Here is a 21,421-nt window from a genome sequence, read left to right as displayed (position 1 = left end):
CCTACAAATTTCAATACTGAACTAGAGAAAAATGGTAATCATTCTGTTTTTAATATTTTGTGTGTGTGCATTCACACATGTGACAGTGTGTCTGTGAACGTCAAAGGATAATTTTTTGGTGTTATAGTTCTCTCCTTCCACCATGTGGATTCAGGGATCAAACTCAGATCACCAGGCTTGTCAGCAAGCACCTTTACCAACTGAGCAACTTGCTAGTCTGTTAAATAATTATTCTCTTCATTTTTAATAACTATGTACATGTCTCTGCATTTTAAAAATATAATAACAGAATAAAATATATCTACTATAAAATTATATAAAATTTTCATAAAAACATAAATCTTTCTGTTCACTGGTAATTGACTTAGATCTGTTATTAATAACCCAAGCACTATTCCATAAATTGTGATTTCTCAGTAAAAAAAATTAGAATTTCATTAAACTGGTAATTATGCTGTTTAACAATAATGAAGCAGTGCTAACGTGTCATACTTCACTCTAACATAATGATATTCAAAGTGTCTTTTACATTCGGTTGCTGGGCCTCTTCCATTAGGTGATCATCACCTTCCAAAAATAATTCCCTGCAGTCTTCCTTCACTGTCTCTTCTTCTTGAGTTTCCACAATGTTCAATCGTTCTTTTGAGAAAACAGTGCTGTCTTCTTCACCTTTCAAAAATATATATAGTAATAAATAGAAATAAGATGTGCCTTAAACATGTAGCTTATTACAAAACCTGGTCGCTGATGTAAAGCTGTTTTGATAGAGTGAACCATACTCCAGCTCAGGTTAAAGCATTTATTCACACCAGACTCTATCTTGCTGACTCTGTGTACTGGGGTCTTAAGCTCAGACAACACAAACATTTCACATTTATGCATCGATGACAGGAAGGGGTAGATATCTCTATAAAAGTGAGAAACAAAAGGATAGTCCCTGTCAACACACTTCTTGCCAATTTGGTATAAATAATCCTCACATGAGATTATGAAACAAAACCTCTCAATTCATAATTATATGTGCACACAATTAAGAAATATGTAAAATTTCAACCACAAAATGACAAATTCTGAGTTATTTCTCTGTTTATTTGTTTAATAATATTCTTTTTTCAAGTTACATGGAAAAGCAGAGTAACACCAGTAGCCAAATAGTATTTATTCATATGTTTAAAACATTTTTTGTTTTATTTATAATACTCTAAACAAGAAATTTTCCTGTGAGAGATTCATACGCTAGTAAGCAACAAGAATAAATGTAATTACAATGTGAGTGAGTTTGTAAACACAAAAATGATCAATGAAGAAAGGCAGGGAGAAAGTCCACATCCTGCTGTTCTCCTTATGAAATGTTCTTTTAAAAAGTCTCAAACCTGTTACTTCACCCAGTGAGCTGGCCACGCCTGTCACACAGCCTGGCCATCTGAGTTCAATCAGGCATACAAACCCATATACAGATGGAAAGAGAAAACCGACTCAGCGTTGTCTGATCCCCACATGCACACCATGGTATGAAGGGCCCCCCACCCTCAACCTGCCATCATTCACAAACACAATCCATTTTAAAAGTTTTATGATATGCATGAGTGGTATACACAAGCACTGAAAGACAGGGAAATCATTTACCTTAGGGGCACAGCTGCAAGGGTGCATAAAGGGAAATTTTAAGATAACATTTAGTTTCTAGATCTGGGTACAGACTGTACAATGTATATAATATTCATCAAGCTTTAAACTTAGGTTCTGTATGTTCTTCAACAAACAGGATTTTAAAACCTTTGTTCTGTTTATTTACTGAGATGGCATCTCACTAAATTGCCCAGTCCCCTCGACAACCAATCCCCTCACCTCAACCACACAATAGGCCTGGCTAGTTTTTTAAAAATAAACCTAGGCTTTTTGTTTGTTTTTTTGTGTGTATTGGAGGAAATGTCCTGTGTGTGTGTGTGTGTGTGTGTGTGTGTGTGTGTGTGTGTGTGTGTACATGCACATGTGTGCACAGGTACACACATGGCCTAACCTAGAACTGTAAATTTGTGGCTCAACCTGGGCCTTGAACTCACAGCAAGCCTCATGTTTCACTCTTCCAAGTGCTGCAGTTACAGACATGAGATAGTATGCTGCCTCTTTTGAGTTCTTGAGTGTCCTCACTAAGCAGGGCAGTGTCCCATGCCTATAATCCTAGCAACCAAGGAATCTGATCACTAAGTAGAAGCCATCATGGACAACTTAAAGAGCTACTACTCATAAAGGTTAAAAAAAAGATAATAAATTACTGACATTAAACTTCAGAAGTAGGTTCAAAACCTGAGGTTTGTACTTAAACTCAGTGGCAAGAGTTCTCTTCACTAGAAAATGTTGACAGTAACTAAACCAACTTACTAGACCTTAAACATAAAATGTGATTTAAAGATTTAATCAATTCTTTGCCTAACATACAGGAATTACAGCAAACATTAAGGTTAGAAAGTACTATTGTTTATAAAATATTATTTTCCAAATAAAATACTCATTTTATAAAATAAAACTTTGAATGAAGTGGTGCTTCTTTATCTGAAGCCCCACTTTCCAGTGAAAATAGGAGCCGGTGGACCTGAGCCAGCCAGAGAAGGTTGTTAACAGACACCAGGAGATGAACTGGGATGGCAGAGTGAGAAGACAAGACAGCTGGCGAGAGCTGAGCAGAGAGGCTAGCACCACTGTTTACAGTGTGGGGCCACTAGTACTGGGAAAACTGGGAGAAGGGACTGTTTAAGCAGACTGTTGGAGAACTGAGGGAGGAATGGTGGGCAGAAGGCTTTGAAGGGGCTGGGCTGGAAAATGGGAGAAGGGCTGACCTGGAATTAAGAGAACTGGTTACTGTTTATAAGAAAAGGAGACATTAAAAGAAACATTCAAGAAAACAACACATATTTTACATCTCTCTGTTAACCTGTTGCCTCTAAAAGACAAAGGGTACAAGGGGCTATCTTCAGATGTCTACCTACTAGGTAGTCCACTAAGCTCCCAACTCATGGTTAAACACATACACCTGCTTAGACTCAGTGGGTCACAAAACACAGACATAACAACTGGGAAAGGGATCTATGTGGAGGAACAAGACGGATGAGAGGAGGTAAATGGGTGTAGGGTTAGTGTAATCTATTATGTGTGTGTATGAAACTGACAAAGGATAAATCTAATTTAAAAATCACTGATATTTCATGTGTATTACTGATTTTTTTAATGATTTAAACAAATGAAAATTCTGGGTCCTTTCTTGGCAAGAGTGCCTAACTTGGATTTTATGATGGATGCCTGTTGGCCTTCCCATAGACCAAATTTGTTGGTTAAAATCTGAAAAAGGAGGAAATGGAAACTTGCAGTCTGCAATGTCACTCCATATTCTCTTTGAGCAATCATGAGACTTCTTGAGAGTCAATGGTATTAATAAATAAGCTATTGTAATGCATTTTAGAAATCTGTGGGATAGAAGTGTTGTAATCCTCTTTAGAGAAGAAATTGCTTCATCTGTAATTGAACCGGTAATAGCCAAAAATTGGAAACAACTTACTAGATATCCCCAAAATAGAAGAATGGATAAAGAAAGTTTGGTACATTTACACAATATAGTATTACTCAGCCACTTTAAAAAAAGGAAATCATGAAATTTGGAGGTAAATAGATGTAACTAGAAAACAAATCATCCTGAGTGAGAAATCCTAGACCCAGAAAGACAAAAATTTGCTGATCTGTGGATATCAGCTGTTTTGACATGATAACCAAGCTATAATCCACAGAACCACAAAGGTTCTATGTAAAGGACTAAGGGTTACAGAGAGATCTCAATAGAGAAGGAAAATAGAATAGATAGTAATGAGTGGATGGGAGTTAAAACAGAAGGAACCAGTGGGGAGCTGGATGGGAGAGGTGGTGTGGAGAGATAGGAGGAGGGAGGGAATATGAGGAGAGACAGCTAAGATTAAGGACCATTTATGGAAACCAAATACAGTAGAAGCTTGCTTAGAACATATACATATATACGTAAGTGAAATTGCCAAATAATGGGGAAGACAAAGTCCCAATCAGCCATTTCTTGTCACCAAGTGAAGTTTCCACTGCTGAGATTGCATTACATATAATTGCTGTTGGCCACAGGGGTCTCATGAGAATCCCCAAACATCCCAGGCCAAGACTATATATTTGCTCTTCACATATTAACATAAGGCCCTATTGTTGTAGACAACACCTACACAATTCATTGAATATGGAGAAGTCAAGCCAGTGCCTTCATAGAGCCTTCAACCCCTATGAGTTAGCGTCTTTGTACAGGAGAGATTTTTGTGTGCTACCAAAGAACTATAGAGAACTTTAAGAGCTACAGAAAACTATAAAAACCAATCCTGCCACAAACCTTTGGATGGGCAATGGTGTTCTGCCTGCAAGGCATGCTACAGTGATCATGTCACAAGCTGTGGGAGTAACCAAACAGTAACTGATTTGACTTAAAGCCCACTCCACTAGATGGAACCTATCCTCAAACTGCTTGGGGAACCAAGAACCAAGAACTAGATAGCCCAGGGAATTAGAAGAAAATCATGAAGTACTCTTCTTTTTAAAAAACTGTAGCAATAAGATGACTCCTAAAAAACTGTAGCAATAAGATGACTCCTAATTGCATTCTGTATATACAGATTAATGCCTTACTCAACCATCATCAGAGAAGCTTCTTCTTGTAACAGAAGGGACAAATACAGAGACCCACAGTCAGACATTATGCAAAAGGGGAAAGGTCTTGGAACACTCAGCCCTAAATGGATGTCTCCATCAAATCCCTTTCCTCAAGGAACCCCATAGAAGAGAAGGCAGAAGGAGTTTAAGAGCCAGAGGGACTGAACAAAACAAGACCATTTAAATAACATCATCAGAGCTCTTATGAACTCACAGCAATTGAGGTGCCATGCATAGGACCTGCATGGATGTGCACCAGGCACTCTGCGGCCTCTGTGTATTTATTATGGATACCAGTTTAATGATTTTGTCAGATTCCTGGGTCAGCTAAGAAGTGGGTCTCTGATTCTTGTGTCTTGTCCAACTCTGATGTGCTAGTTTTTGTTTTACCATATCATTATCATATCATATTATGATCTCTTAGACTTTTTTTAAATAATGAGAGACAGAAAAGGACTGAATCCAGATGGGAAGAAGGTGGGCAGCAACTGGGAGTAGTAGAGAAAGGGGAACCATAATCAGGATATATATTATTTGAGATTTTAAAAATCTTTTTAATAAAAGAATAAATAATTTTTAAGAATTTCAACTTACTCAGATAAAATTAAAAGTCCTCTAATCTCACAAAACATGAAAATTTACAGCATAAAATATTTAGCCATTTGAAGTTCAAGATAAAAGAAATATATTTTTTTAAGATTTATTTATTATATATAAGTACACTGTAGCTGTCTTCAGACACATCAGAAGAGGGCAACAGATCTCATTACAGATGATTGTGAGCCACCATGTGGTTGCTGGGATTTGAACTCAGGACCTCTGGAAGGGCAGTCAGTGCTCTTAACCACTGAGCCATCTCTCTAGTGACTGGGTTTTTGACTGAGTTTCTAGAACATAAACCACCCTGTACTCTGGTGGGAAACAGAAATTACTCTATATGTTGAATATAAAATTCATGAACATCTGAAGCCTGCTAACTACAGATATAATGCCATAATAAGCAAGAATTTCAAAAAAGTCAGCCTGGTAACACTTCACATGATTGCTGCCTACCCCGGTCACATGTACTCAAGTAGGAATCTCTCCTCTAAGACCAATCATTCCACAGAACTACGAAAAATAGTAAAACAATTATTTCCTAAAAGCTGTATTAAGTGTAATTGCATGCATTTAAAACCCACCACATCAGATGAGGACACTATAGCAGAATATCTCATATTGGTGGCTTATGAACAACAGTTTTATTTCTCACAGTGTAGAGGTAAGAGTATCAGTGCAGTGGTATTCTGGTAAGGTTCTCAAGTTTCAGAAGGCCAGTTGCACACATAGTAGAAAAGAAAGCTACAAAGTTCTAGTGAGCCCCCTCTAAAGGAAATAATCTCACATTCACCGTCTTATTACCTCCCAAGGGCCCCAACACATTCAGGTGTTAACACCTGAATTTGGATGAATAAAAGAAAATTCAGCTTGTATACTCAAGTATACAAATAAACGTGTATAGTGAATGTAAGGTTACACAACGATCATGTTAATCTACTTTTAGAACATTCTCACCATCTACAAAACATCCCTCATGCATGTTTGTTGTTAATCTCCACCATGCTTTTAGATCCCAACTGTTCTGAGATTGCATTTATTGCCCTTTGAGAATTTCTTGTAGATGTAATAATATAATATTTTATTATATGTGAATATTATGAATGTATAAAATGTAAATATTTTGAGCCTGGCTTCTTTCACTTAATATATTATTTATGTTGTTGAACCATATATCAAAAGTCCATTACTGTAACTGCTATACACAATTTACAGAAGTCATATACCTCTAGCGTTTATTGACTCAGAAGCTGGAGTTTGTATTGCTCCCCTGCCAGCACTATGACTAAGGATGCATTAAGTGTGTTTTCCTGGTATTCACCGGACTGCAGTATTGCTGAGTCAGGTAAATCTACATGTAACAATGGGTACTGAACTAGGACCTTACTGGTGGTGGTAGGTAAGAGCTCTCCCACTGAGCTATATCCTCAGCCCCCTTTTTAAATTTTAAGGCAGAGGGCTAGAGAGATGGTTCAGCAGTTAACAGTACTGACTATTCTTCCAGAGGAACTGGGTTCAATTTCTAGCACCCATACGGTGGCTCATGGTGGTTATCTGTAACAAAACTTCCAAGGAATCTAACGCCTCCTTCTGGCTTCCGTAGGCAAAGAATGCACGCAGTGCACAGACAGACATACATGCAGGCAAAACATAGACACATACATAAATTTTTAAAAGCTGGAAGTTTCAAACAGGTCTCATTAAGTTGCAGAGGATGCCTTGAGTATATTGTGTAACTAGACTGGCCTTCACTCTGTTGCCCAAGTAGGCTGTGTACTTGCCTCCTGAGTAGCTATCAAAGCCTGCCCCAACAGGTTTAACTAATTTGCTTTTTCTTTCTATCACAGGTGGTAAAATTTGTACTTGAAAATGATTTTTTTCCAAAATCTCCTTTTTAAATAAAATTTAAGAACTCTAGGAATGTAGCTCAGTGGTAGAGTCCTTGTCAAGTATTCACAGGGCTCTCAGTTCAAATCACAGCAACATCAAAAATAAGTTAAATATAATAAAAAATTTAAAAACTATTAACTAGCCCTTTCCCATTATGGATGTTAGCTGTAAATATACCTTATATCAAGCTGAGGTACTATCTAGCTGTTACATGTCCTGATTTGGCCACAAACAAAATAGTTATTGCTTCTTTTCTCTTAAGACTATCATGTGATTTGGTGTATATTATTTGTTAAACTTGTCCCATGATTCTTGCATTTGGAATACCATGTGACCACAGGGAACTTTTTACATTTCTAAATTCAGTCTGCTCATATTTTGTTAAGAATACTTCTGTCTCTGCACATAAACAGATATCAGCCTGCTGCCTGTTCTTGTGATGACTCTATGTGGGTGTAGCATTGGAGTAATGCAAGTCAAATGGGTAAGCTGCAAGGTTGTACTGCCTTTGTTTTGGGAAACGTGTGTATAAAGGATTAGTCAGTCTTCTTTTAAACAACCCTATCTGGTATAAATTATATAAACAAATATTTATTTTTAAAAATCTGTTAAGCAGTATACATTTAAAAGTGATTTTTATATTCTAGGAAGGATTGATAAGAGCCTATTTCTCTGTTACCCTTTTAGAGTTTATGCATTACATTTAACAATTTTTTTTTAAATTATGGAATAGCTAAAATTTCATCAATAGCATTTCTTGTCTGAGGATATAAATCGCTTCATAATGACACTAATCATTTCTCTCAATACCATAAAACTGCACAATCCCTTTCAAACATAAATCATGTGGTACAGGTTTCAACATTACTAATTTCACTATTTATCAAAACTAGCGATAACCAAAGACTACGTTCATCTGTACAACACATTTCTTGCTCTTCAAAATATGCCCAGCACCTGTCACTTGTAAGTCATTCTTAGTAATTCCTGGAGAACAAGAGAAAACCACTGTACTATTCAACGTGGAGAAGTGGGAGCTGTGATGTAATCAGTGTGGAGCATTCACTCAGCACATATGACTCTCTTGAGTATCACCCCAGCACCACAGAAAAGAAAAACCCAGAAATGTACAACTAGGTAAATGGATGTTTAAAAAAGCACTGTAAAACTAACCTTGAACTCAAAATACATAGAACTGACGCACTCTCACCTGATTTTTCATTGTGGTGGTCTGTACCATCAGGTTCACATGTCGAAACATACTTGAGTATTTGGTGTCCACAGCTTATAGAATAAAACAGATATATATATGATAAAGGAAGCTTTGTTTTATTTTACCTAAACATAACTAGGAAATCTGCCTGATTTTTGAATGAGAGCTCAACTGTAACACATCCTAAGACACAAATCTGTGCGTACACCTGAATGATACCAACTAGGAAACTTCTGTGTCCTTCAAGGAAACAACATACTTTTGAAAGTCAGTAGTGGAGTCTAAGTTAAAATTAGAAACCTGCATGTCTATCAAAAACAAAATAAGGGGCTGGGGATTTAGCTCAGTGGTAGAGCGCTTGACTAGGAAGCGCAAGGCCCTGGGTTCGGTCCCCAGCTCCGAAAAAAAAGAACCAAAAAAAAAAAAAAAAAAAACAAAAAACAAAATAAGAAGACCAAATCAACAAGGAACTGCAAAATAACCACTAAGTGGTGTATATTAAATAATTGTTTACTGAAACGATATGAGAAGTAAAATTCCATTGTATTTCACCTCAGATAGATATTACTTATCTGGAAACTAATAGCACTGAGCTGAGAAAAGCTTTATTTAAAACTACTATGTATATCAAGAGGATACAGTTTTAATCCATCCTCCACTTATAATTCAGAATCAGAAAACTGCTAATACCTTTAAGAGAACTTGTGTTCTAAAGCAGAAACAAGGTGGGTGGCTCTGGTACTTACCTGCTACACAGACTGCTGTCAGAGTTCCTAAGGTACTGATGGAAATCTGCTGCACTGGATACACTGCCCAGTGATCTATGTAAAGTAACACTTGGCTTAGTAAGAAAATCACTGGTATCAAGAAATCCTACGGGTGATCGATTAGTTAGACAGCCAGCAGACACGGGTACATGGCTTGAAGAATTCAGAAGACTGGGGCTGGGCAAAGCACCTAGAAATTAAGAGAGAGAATATATAAATATGTGAGGATTTATGAGTATGCATTCACTGTATGTGTTTTGAGTTTTCAAAAAGAGCCTCCTAAAAATGTTTTCAATTAAATAATAAGTTTGAATCTATTTGGGCTCTGATACAGCAATCAGTTTAAGCAATCAGTGTACTTGTCATTATTGATCACTACTAAGTGATTAGTGGTGATCAGCTTCTGGCCTAACAACACACAGTGGTAAACACTGAGTTCCTTTGAATGTCTGACTGCACAGCAGAGATGTTTTGAGTTCACATTCGTCTTGATCTTTTATATTTTATGAAAGGCCTATGATTTCAAGAAAAAAGAAAAACAGATCAGCTATCTTTTATATTCTATTAAAAAACTTTTTTGTCCACATGAAAAAAAAGTAGTGAAATTTTTGCTTAATTCATAATACTCAATATTGAAAAACTAAAGATCTTAACAACATAAGGAAAAACTAAAGTTCTTAACATTAAGAAAATTGATAAAACTCTAAAAATTATACTAGCACAGTGGCGGGCCCTTTTAAAATATACATCCATGAGTTTCCAGCTCATTCGACAAATACTTAAGAGGCAACTTTATGCTAAAAATGTGTTACATTTCACAATGGACAAAAAAATATTATTGGTGGAATCTTTGGTGAATTCCTTGAACTAAAGTGATAAATATTTACATGAAAATGGTACAAAGAAATAACACTTTGGTGAAAATTTGAAAATCCTAAAAAACACAGGTAATCATGATAATCCCACGTCTTTCTATCCACGTACTCAGACATTAGTTTGTGTGTCTTGGCTATTGTGAATAATACGGCAATGAAATGGACGTGTGTACCACACAGGAGACTGACTGCCTCTGGCTTGCCTCTAGAGGACTCTTCTTTGCTGCATACTTCCAGCTATGCCTTTCGAGGGCCCCAGAATGGCTATGCCAACTTTCATCAGATATGTAACTACAGGTTCCTTTTCTCCACACCTTTCCCAATACTAGTACTGTAAGGCTTTTAGAAGTTCTAATTTGGAGAAGCAGATTCTAAATTCATCCCTTTGCAAGTGCATATCCACATCAACCATCATAAGAAATGAAAATGTCATGCTGCCACCAAACCATCTTGGCGTCTTTGCTGAAAATAACTTGAACGTAAATGTGAAGTTCTATTTCTGAATTCTATCACCCAAAATTGAAAAAGTTTATGCCTAAAGCATACTCTGAATTTCCACAACCTTGTAGTAAGTTCTAATAGCTGGAATTGTGAGTTCCCATTTATTTTTTCTTTTTCACAAAACTCCATTTTATTTCCTTTTTTATGACATCTCTTTAGGTCTTCAACCTTCTATTTTTAAAATTCTTTTGGATTATTCAAATCTTTAAATCATACCTCTCTACCACCAATACTAGTTTTTCTGTTTCTGTGAAGTGTTATTCTATGTGCAATTATAATTCTTTTGCTCATTTCTGTCAGGGCTCGTCCCACACAAGATTAAATCTCTTTGCCCTTTCTACATTCATTCCTGCTAGTTTTTAAACATGTAGTGCTTTGAGAAACTTATTGCTACTCAATGATTTCCTCATTCCTAACTACTTGAGCTAAATTGCAGAATTTCAGTACAACTGTGGTAGAAACAGATTATTCAGCTTTTGTACATGAGAAAAAATGTTTCATTTTCTAGGCTCTTTCCTGAACATAGTAAAATGCCTTCAATTGTACTGATATTCTTTGCACTTTAAAACAGTGACCACAAACACATTAAAAAATATGCACCGTGTGTGTGTGTGTGTGTGTGTGTATGTGTGTGTTTGTGAGAGAGAGAGAGAGAGAGAGAGAGAGAGAGAGAGAGAAAGCACACATGTACATGCATGCTAAGAAAGTGAAAAGAAATTGCTATACCACTAACTTTCCATGGTTACTGCATTGGATAAAGGGGACGAAATCAGAATCTTTCTTTTTCTTGTTTTACTGTTCCGGCATTTCTCATTCACAGTTCTTTTGTCTTTGCCTTCAGTTGCTGTTAAAGTCATTTCATCAGTATTATTCCTTGAAAATTATCTTTCTCTTGTTCCTCTAGAATTTTTTCTCATTACCTTCAGGGAATTGACTGTTTTATCTAAGATACTTTACCACATTTAGCCATTGAGAGCTCACTGAGCTTTGTGAACTAGTTCATAAACTAAAATACCACACTGCTCTATGGTCCTTTCCCTTGTACTTTTATTTACACACATATTTGAAATTATGATGCTGTTCCCCATTTTGCACATTTGGTTCTATTATTTGTTTTGCTTTCTTCTCTCTGTTTGTTCTCTTGGTTTTAACAGGTTTTATTTCTCTGTTGTCGTGATCAGTGCTTTTGTTTTTTGTGCAATACCCCAGATGTCTTAACTTACTCAACTGCTTCTTAAGTTCTTGATGTTCCACAAACTTTCCTGTACATTCTACTTCTCTGTCCAAATCAGCTATATACTTTTGCCATTTTCGTCCAAACATAATTGTTAGTTTTAAGAATGGTAAACACCAATGGCTTATGCTCTAAGATCAAGAATTGAGAAATGGGCCCTCATAAATCTGCAAAGCTTCTGAAGGCAAAGGACAAAAATGGCAGAACCTTGCTGATCCCGGCATACAGCTCCCTGCTCCCAAACCCCGTGGGAGAGAGAGCTCATCATCCGGACAGGTGGGCACTCCTGAGACTACAGGGCATGAGAGACCGCAAGTAATGTCTACCCTTGCCCACATCCCTGGCCCAAGAGGAAACTGTATAGGGCCCCCAGGAACAGAAAGATAAGGGCATTCAAGTTGCAGGTCACCTGCTGTCCAGACTGCGCTCAGATCTGAAGGGACACGGTCAAACAGCTCCCTGCACACAAATCCCTTGAAAGGGAGAGCTAAACCTTCAGAGGGGCAGAAACGCCTGGGAAGCAAGAGGAGACTACACTTTGCCCACATTTCTGACTCTAGAGAAAAATGCCTAGCGCCATCTGGGCCCCCTGTGCAGAGGGACCCAAGAAAAGGCAGGAGAGGCCTTTCTGGTTGCTGGCCTCACTGACAGCTGAAACGCTGCCCCTGAGGAGCGACATCAGACCCGAGAACAGAGACTCAGGACACACGCCCACAGGAACACCTGAAGACCAGTAGACAGGAAAGACTACATGCGTGAAAGCTGAATACTCTGTTCCCATAACTGGCTGAAAGAAAATAGGAAAACAGGTCTACAGCATTCCTGACACACAGGCCCATAGGACAGTCTAGCCACTGTCAGAAATAGCAGAACAAGGTAACACTAGAGATAATCTGATGGCGAGAGGCAAGCACAGGAACCCAAGCAACAGAAACCAAGACTACATGGCATCATCGGAGCCCAATTCTCCCACCAAAGCAAACACTGAATTTCCAGAAAAGCAAGATTTACATTTTAAATCACATTTGATCCTGATGATGGAGGACTTCAAGAAAGACATAAAGAACTCCCTTTGAGAAATGCAGGAAAACATAAATAAAGAAGTAGAAATCTATAGAGAGGAATCACAAAAATTCCTGAAAGAATTCCAGGAAACCACAATCAAACAGGTGAAGGAATTAAAAATGGAAATAGAAGCAATAAAGAAATCACAAAGGGAGACAACCCTGGATATAGAAAACCAAACGAAGAGACAAGGAGCCGTAGATACAAGCATCACCAACAGAATACAAGAGAAAGAAGAGAGAATAGCAGGAGCAGAAGATTCCGTAGAAATTATCAACACAACTGTTAAAGGAAAACTGAAAAAGCAACTGGCCCAAAACATACAGGAAATCCAGGACACAATGAGAAGATCAAACCTAAGGATAATAGATATAGAAGAGAGTGAAGACTCCCAGCTCAAAGGACCAGTAAATATCTTCAACAAAATCATAGAAGAAAACTTCCCTGACTTAAAGAGATGCCCATAAACATACAAGAAGCCTACAGAGCTCCAAATAGATTGGACCAGAAAAGAAACTCCTCCTGTTGCATAATAGTGAAAACACTGAATGCACAAAACAAAGAAAGAATATTAAAGGCAGTAAGGGGAAAAGGTCAAGTAACATATAAAGGCAGACCTATCAGAATTACACCAGACTTCTCACCAGAGACTATGAAAGCCAGAAGATCCTGGACAGGTGTCATACAGACCCTAAGAGAACACAAATGCCAGCCCACGTTACTGTATCCAGAAAAACTCTCAATTAACATAGATGGAGAAACCAAGATATTCAATGACAAAAACAAATTTACACAATATTTTTCTATAAATCCAGCCCTAAAAGGATAATAAATGGTAATGCCCAACACAAGGAGGCAAGCTATACCCTAGAAGAAGCAAGAAACTAATCGTCTTGGCAACAAAACAAAGAGAGTGAAAGCACACAAACATAACCTCACATCCAAATATGAATATAACGGGAAGCAATAATCACTATTCCTTAATATCTCTCAACATCAATGGCCTCAACTCCCCAATAAAAAGACATAGATTAACAAACTGGATACGCAACGAGGACCCTGCATTCTGCTGCCTAAAGGAAACACACCTCAGAGACAAAGACAGACATTACCTCAGAGTGAAAGGCTGGAAAACAATTTTCCAAGCAAATGGTCAGAAGAAGCAAGCTGGAGTAGCCATTCTAATATCAAATAAAATCAATTTTCAACTAAAAGTCATCAAAAAAGATAAGGAAGGACACTTCATATTCATCAAAGGAAAAATCCACCAAGATGAACTCTCAATCCTAAATATCTATGCTCCAAATACAAGGACACCTACATATGTAAAAGAAACCTTACTAAAGCTCAAAGCACACATTGCACCTCACACAATAATAGTAGGAGATTTCAACACCCCACTCTCATCAATGGAAAGATCATGGAAACAGAAATTAAACAGAGACATACACAGATTAAGAGAAGTCATGAACCAAATGGACTTAACAGATATTTACAGAACATTCTATCCTAAAACAAAAGGATATACCTTCTTCTCAGCACCTCATGGTACTTTCTCCAAAATTGACCATATAATTGGTCATAAAACAGGCCTCAATAGATACAGAAAGACAGAAATAATCCCATGCGTCCTATCAGACCACCACAGCCTAAAGCTGGTCTTCAATAACAATAAGGAAAGAACGTCCACATATACATGGAAGTTGAACAATGCTCTACTCAATAATTACCTGGTCAAGAAGAAAAAATAAAAAAATTAAAGACTTCTTAGAATTTAATGAAAATGAAGGTACAACATACCCAAACTTATGGGACACAATGAAAGCTGTGCTAAGAGGAAAACTCATAGCGCTGAGTGCCTGCAGAAAGAAACAGGAGAGAGCATATGTCAGCAGCTTGACAGCACACCTAAAAGCTCTAGAACAAAAAGAAGCAAATACACCCAGGAGTAGAAGGCAGAAAATGATCAAACTCAGAGCTGAAATCAATCAAGTAGAAACAAAAAGGACTATACAAAGAATCAACAGAACCAAAAGCTGGTTCTTTGAGATAATCAACAAGATAAATAAACCCTTAGCCAGAATAATGAGAGGACACAGAGAGTGTGTCCAAATTAAGAAAATCAGAAATGAAAAGGGAGACATAACTACAGAGCCAGAGGAACTTAAAAAAATCATCAGATCCTACTACAAAAGCCTATATTCAACAAAACTTGAAAATCTGGAATAAATGAACAATTTCCTAGACAGATATCAGGTACCAATGTTAAATCAGGAACAGATAAACCATTTAAACAACCCCATAACTCCTAAAGAAATAAAAGCAGTTATTAAAAGTCTCCCAACTGGAAGCATCTTGAACACATGGGCACTAGAGAAAATTTCCTGAACAAAACACCAATGGCTTATGCTCGAAGATCAAGTGTAGGGCGCCCTCCAGTGGTGAACAACGGTACTGCGCATGTGCAGGTTTTGCACCTGATGTCAGTTGGCCATTAATATGCTAATGAGGGCTGGTACCATGCTAGTGAGGTGATTCGTTCTCTGCCAATCCCTGGAGGACAAGTAGTGGGGTGATAGTGGGGTGACCCATGCCCCACCAATCCCTGAGAGATCATTAGCATACTGTTGTATATATAAGGCGAGCGTGATTGCCGCTCGTGGTCCCCATATCAGCAATGAAGGTGTCCTGCAATAAAGGCTGTTGACAAGGATCCGACCGTGTTTTGTCTTCCTTGCCGGCTGAGGTGGGCGTGACAAGTGGTGGCCCGTGGACAAGAATTCTCGTGGATCCAGAAGTCTTCAGCTTCAGGATGTCGACGTCGGAAAGTTCCCGGTAAGGGACGATAAAGTTCTCTGGAGGTAAGCAGAGACGATGAAAGCCTTGGTATAGAGGCCGAAAGGTTTGTAAACTACGGCAATGTTGTTTCCAATGGATCCTTTGTGGGTAAGGCTTGTAATTTTGTTTATTTTTTTCTTTGTGTGGGAAGCCGTTACAGCCGTTAGGACAGGTCAGAGGGTCCTTGCAGAGCAACAAGAAAGTATGTCGGAGGGAGAAAAGGTCTCGAAAGAAAAAAAGAAAAGAAAAGGAGATAAAAGGAACAGAGAGAAGGCAGAGATTAAAAAAAGAGGATAATCAGCACCGGGAAACAAATAAGATATATTCTTCTTTAAAAGCCTTGACCTTAGAAATGTCAGACAATCTAGAAAGCATCACCGACAGCTTAGAGAAAGTGAAACTAAAGGTAGAACCATCTGGTCCCGGGCCGCCCGCAGAGCAACAAAAGGAAACGCAGGACTAGACCTCGGTTCCACCACCAGACTCATATTGACCCCTCGAATGGGAACTCAGGTGGTGGATACAGATTTTAAAGGCCGCAGTAAGCAGAATTCAGAAGGATCTCAGAAATTGAAAGCATGTGCAAAGATAAAGATTTGGGGTAGTGGTAGTGGTCAAAAGGGGACAAGGTAATAATGGTAAAATGTTTTTGTGTATGTGTTCTTTTAGAGTTATGTTAAAATCTAGAGAAGCAAAGTCGATTCTCATAGATGCTTTTAGTCTTTGGACCCTGACTAGAGACAGTTTGCACCCTAGACAAGAGAGAGAATGGGGTTGAGAAAAACAGTCCTCCCGAACTCTCCACAGATGCTTTGGCAAAAGAATGAAATGAGCTTAAACTTTTTGGAGCTCTCCTGGGAACAGAAGGAGGTGGGAGACGTCTTGCCTCCTTGCTGGCTCCTATTGGAGAAGTCCTTATTTCTGGTTTTGGGTTCTTTAGGTAGGATGTCTGGGTCCCTTTGGTGGAACACCATCCAGTTCTTTTCCTCTGTGTCTATTGTCTGTCCTTGGTGCACCAAGCTGTCCATGTATGTCAATTTATGTCTGGGTTTTTCTTCTCGTAGCTTGAATGTTTTGTGTTTCATGTTTAAAAGAAAAGGTTAAAATTTTAAATGCTGGTTGATTCACCCATTGATGTAGCTTTAACTCCTTTCAAGAAAGGAACAAATAAAAAGTTTCAATTGGCTTTTGGAGCCTACATCTGTAGCTAGAAGCCTAAGTCTGCTGGGCAAGCTCCCCAGGGGGCTGGCTAAATGTTTATACTAGCCGATCCTAAAGACACCAGGAGTTTCACAGCTTCTAAGGTAATGGAACTGATGGCTGTTTCTCTTAGAAAAATCTTTGACTGTGATTATTGGACTCAACAGGTGACAAGGTGTTTCTCTTAAAACTACAGCTAGAAAAAGTAAAAATGGTGATTGATTTAAATATTAAAGGTATGTGTAGCCACTTCAATTGATTGGTTTTAAATGTATGAATATTCTCTACATGCCTTGGTTATGGACTATTGGCTTTTAAGTTATTGGATATGGTTAAAAAAATGTAACATTGGTAACAGAAAGTTGACATAAAACTGGTAAATTTGGATGGAGTCATTCTAGACAACATGTGGCATGAGCCAATCTAGGGAAACAGGTCTAAATTGGGATGATACTTTTATGGAAATCTTAATCTAGAAACCAGGCTTCTATAAGATTTTAAGGCAATGTCTCTTTGTTGAGGTATTGGAGACCGCACCATCATGTGTTCATATGTAGGAATTGACAGTCAAACCTTGTAGCATGAAGGATAGACTCGGTGTTTTGGAGACTGGATTTTGGGATGATGAGGCTGATCTCAAGGAAGAGGCTGCTCAGTGTGAGAGGGAGAGATATGAAGATAGAAGCGGCCTATGCGAAAGTGGTTAAAGTGCTTGAAAACAATCAATTGTTCATAGCACCTGAAAAGGTTCAAATGGGCCAAATGGGAGAATATTTAGGAACTAAAATCACTCCTTATAGTATTTCCCCTCAGAAAATTGGATTACGAAAAGATCATTTAAAAACATTAAATGACTTTCAAAAATTACTAGGAAGCATAAATTGGATTCGACCCTATATTAAAATGCCCAATGTAGATTTACAACCACTTTATGAGATCCTGAAAGGGGATTCTCAGCTTACTTCACCCCGTGTTTTAATTAAGGAAGCACGATTATCCTTGAGGAAAGTAGAAGAAAGACTAGAAAAGGCAATGCTAAGAAGGTACAAGGAAAAGGAAGATCTGCCTTTGTGTATACTGAGAACCTTTCGTCAGCCTACAGGAACCACTTCTTTGGATTTATCCCCATATTTCTCCTAATAAGACCCTTGAATATTACCCTTCTGCCATTGCACAGCTTGCTGTGTTAGCCGTTAAATCTTGCATTCAGCATTTTGGTATTTTACCCAAGAAAATTATTATACCATATACTACAGCTCAGATAGAAACATTGTGTGCCTTGATAGATGATTGGGCCATATTACGCTGTAGTTTTGGTAGAGAGTTTGACAATCATTATCCTAAGGATCCTTGGCTACAATTTTTTACTGAACATCCAGTGATCTTTCCTAAGATCACTGCCTCAGAGTCTTTGTCTGGAGCGTTAGATATTTATACAGATGGCTCCAAAACAGGTGTAGGTGCCTATATGGTTGATTCTCAAGAAGCAGTATTAATTCAATATAGTCTAAGCACCCCCCCCAAATTACAGAATGTAAAATTGTACTGGAAGTTTTCAAAAGATTTCATGATTCTTTTAATTTAATTTCTGACTCTGCTTATGTAGTTAATGCGGTGCGCTCACTTGAAATTGCAGGGCCAATTCGGTCGACTAGTACTGTATGTCAAATTCTTTTAGAATTACAAAATTTGATTTGGGCCAGAAAAAATAAATTTTTTATACAACATATTCGAGCCCATACTAATTTGCCTGGTCCCATGACAAGTAATAACGCCCTGGTGGATGCTAGTACTCATAGAGAGTTTATTTTTCATGCCGCTCCAGTTGATCTTGCTAGAGAATTTCATCAAAAGTTTCATGTTCCTGCTTTTACTCTTCAACAAAAATTTAACATCTCTAGGGCTACAGCTCGTGATGTGGTGTTAAGTTGCCAAAATTGTGTTCAATTTCACCACCCTCCTCATGTGGGGATTAACCCTCATGGTCTGATCCCGCTAAAACTTTGGCAGATGGATGTCACACACATATCTCAATTTGGAAATTTAAAATATGCTCATGTTTCTGTTGATACCTGTTCTGGTATTATACACGCTACTCTGATGACTGGTGAAAAGGCTTGTAATGCCATTAGCCATTGCTTAGAGGTATGGGCAGCCTGGGGAAAGCCTGATAATCTCAAGATAGACAACGGGCCTGCCTACACTGCTAAGTCCTTTCAGGCATTTTGCCAGACAATGCAGGTCAAACATACTACAGGATTACCATATAATCCCCAGGGTCAAGGAATTGTGGAAAGAGTACATCGTACCTTAAAAGAGTTTATAAAAAAAACAAAAAGAAGGAATTGCCAGCAGCCGAACACCAAAAGAACAACTTTCTTTAGCTCTTTTTACTCTAAATTTCTTAATTTTGGATGCACATGGCTGCTCTGCCATGGATCACCATGCTACTACTACACCTATAACTAATGCAGAAGTAAAGTGGAAGGATGTCTTAACTGATGAATGGCGTGGCCCAGATCCCGTGATTTTGAGATCTAGGGGAGCGATTTGTGTTTTTCCGCAGAATCAAGAAAATCCAATTTGGGTACCTGAGCGTTTGACTCGAAAATTGCCTTCTGCTCTTCCTGAAGATGAGACTACGAACCCTACTATTACTATTGGGAATGGTAATACAGGTTAATTCGCTCACCCTGTGGGCTATTGCCAGATCCTGGCCAGTACCCATGTCAGTTCATAGCAATTCTACTGTTTTGAGAATAAGACTGACAAGCATAATCTCTGGCCTTGGTTTCAATGGGTGCTGTCCAATGAGCAAGGGGCATATAAATCCCTGACCCCCTTTGCTAGGTTGATGGGTGAGAACTTTGTGCTGTATAATGTTTCAGCTACCAGAAAAAATGATACCAGGTTGACCAATATTCAATATAATAACCTCTTGGCAAATAATACTGCCACTAGTACTTCAGTATGTGTTAGATCACCCTTTTTCTTTCTGATAAGCACTAACGTCAGCAATGGTGTTTTAAATTGTAATAGCTCTGATGTAGTCTGCTATTTAGCTGAATGCTGGGATGACACCAATGACACCGCAGTGATGGTTAAGATTCCCTCCTTTGTGCCAATCCCAGTGGAGGCAAACCCGGATAGCTTTCCTATTCTTAATTTGCTGAGAGCCAAAAGAGATTTTGGAATTACGGCAGCCATAATTTCAGCCATTGTGCTGTCTGCTGCCGCAGCTACCACAGCTGCAATCGCTATGACCAATCAAATACAGACGGCTGAGATTGTTAATCAGATTGTAGAAAGAACTGCAGTGGCGCTAGAGATACAGGAAGAATTTAATACCCATTTGGCATCTGGCCTTCTATTAGCCAATCAAAGGATAGATTTAGTTCAAGAACAAATTGAAGCACTGTATCATATGACACAGCTGTCTTGTGTTTCCTCCCTTAGAGGTTTATGCATTACTCCTTTGCAAACTAACTTTTCTCAGCATTCTCAACAGAGCAAAGAAATCTCGAATTATCTGAAAGGAAACTGGTCCATGAAAGCAGAGCAACTATCAAGACAATTGCTGATGCAGAATGCTGTCCTCAACAGCACTAGGTTGGACCCCATCACAATTGAAGATTTGACCTCATGGATTACCAATGCTTCTCCCTTTTCAAGGAGTGGGTGGGCATGTTTGTCCCGGGGAGCTATTGTCCTCCTGGGACGCGGAGTATGTCTCTGGCTTATTGGCCGTTTAAAAAGAGAACATGCCAGACACAAAGTGGTTGTTTACCAGGCTATGACCACCATTAAAAAGGGTGCTTCTCCCAATATATGGCTGGCCTCTTTGAAAGATTAAGAGTTCACCCTAGATCATTTTGTCACAGTCATGTGGGGTCATTGTATCGAAAGACAGGCAACCTCCTGTGGGGGAGGGCCCAGGAGCGACAGGACCCCTGCCTGAGACACCGCCGGAACCTGAAGGAAACAGACCGGATAAACAGTTCTCTGCACCCAAATCCCGTGGGAGGGAGAGCTAAACCTTCAGAGAGGCAGACAAGCCTGGGAAACCAGAAGAGACTGCTCTCTGTACATACATCTCGGACGCCAGAGGAAAACACCAAAGGCCATCTGGAACCCTGGTGCACTGAAGCTCCCGGAAGGGGCGGCACAGGCCTTCCTGGTTGCTGCCGCCGCAGAGAGCCCGTGGGCAGCAACCCGCGAACAAACTTGAGCCTCGGGACCACAGGTAAGACCAACTTGTCTGTTGCAAGAAAGCTGCCTGGTGAAATCGGGACACACAGAGGCAGAATTCCTCTAGGACCGGGCACGTCCTGTGTTTACTGGAAGTCCCACACCCGCGGATCCCGACCCGCAGCAGCTCTCTGCTCCCAGACCCCGTGGGAAAGAGACCTCACCGCCTGGTCAGGTGGGCACTCCTGAGGCTGCACAGCGGAAGAGACCACCAACACTGCCCACCCCTGCCCACATCCCTGGCACAAGAGGAAACTGTATAAGGCCTCTGGGCTCCCGTGGG

At 39.0% G+C, this 21,421-nt stretch overlaps 2 protein-coding genes across 9 annotated transcripts in view; one reads left to right on the top strand and one right to left on the bottom strand.

The window, feature by feature from the left end:
- Positions 1-8,811, top strand: part of Cyp2r1 (cytochrome P450, family 2, subfamily r, polypeptide 1) — a 64,055-nt gene extending 55,244 nt beyond the window's left edge. Inside the window, exon 6 of the transcript XR_015630463.1 lies at positions 7,611-8,811. The gene's annotated coding sequence lies outside the window, so the exon portion shown is untranslated. The remainder of the gene's footprint in view (positions 1-7,610) is intronic.
- The window catches only part of Pde3b (phosphodiesterase 3B), a 155,514-nt gene that overhangs the window by 28,406 nt on the left and 105,687 nt on the right, over positions 1-21,421 (bottom strand). For 4 of the 8 annotated variants that reach the window (XM_087551579.1, NM_017229.2, XM_087551581.1 and 1 more), the window contains 3 exon segments: positions 9,157-9,367; positions 8,408-8,481; positions 530-669 (listed from right to left, as the gene is read on the bottom strand). In XM_087551579.1, coding sequence (XP_087407705.1) covers positions 530-669; positions 8,408-8,481; positions 9,157-9,367 — 425 coding nt within the window. 8 annotated transcript variants of the gene reach the window in all.

This window comes from Rattus norvegicus, chromosome 1 (genome assembly GCF_021556685.1).
Source record: "Rattus norvegicus strain SHRSP/BbbUtx chromosome 1, alternate assembly SHRSP_T2T, whole genome shotgun sequence".
Classification (NCBI taxonomy): Eukaryota; Metazoa; Chordata; class Mammalia; order Rodentia; family Muridae; genus Rattus; species Rattus norvegicus.
The sequence above is the reverse complement of the archived record's forward strand: the minus strand, read 5'-3'. Positions and strand labels throughout refer to the sequence as shown.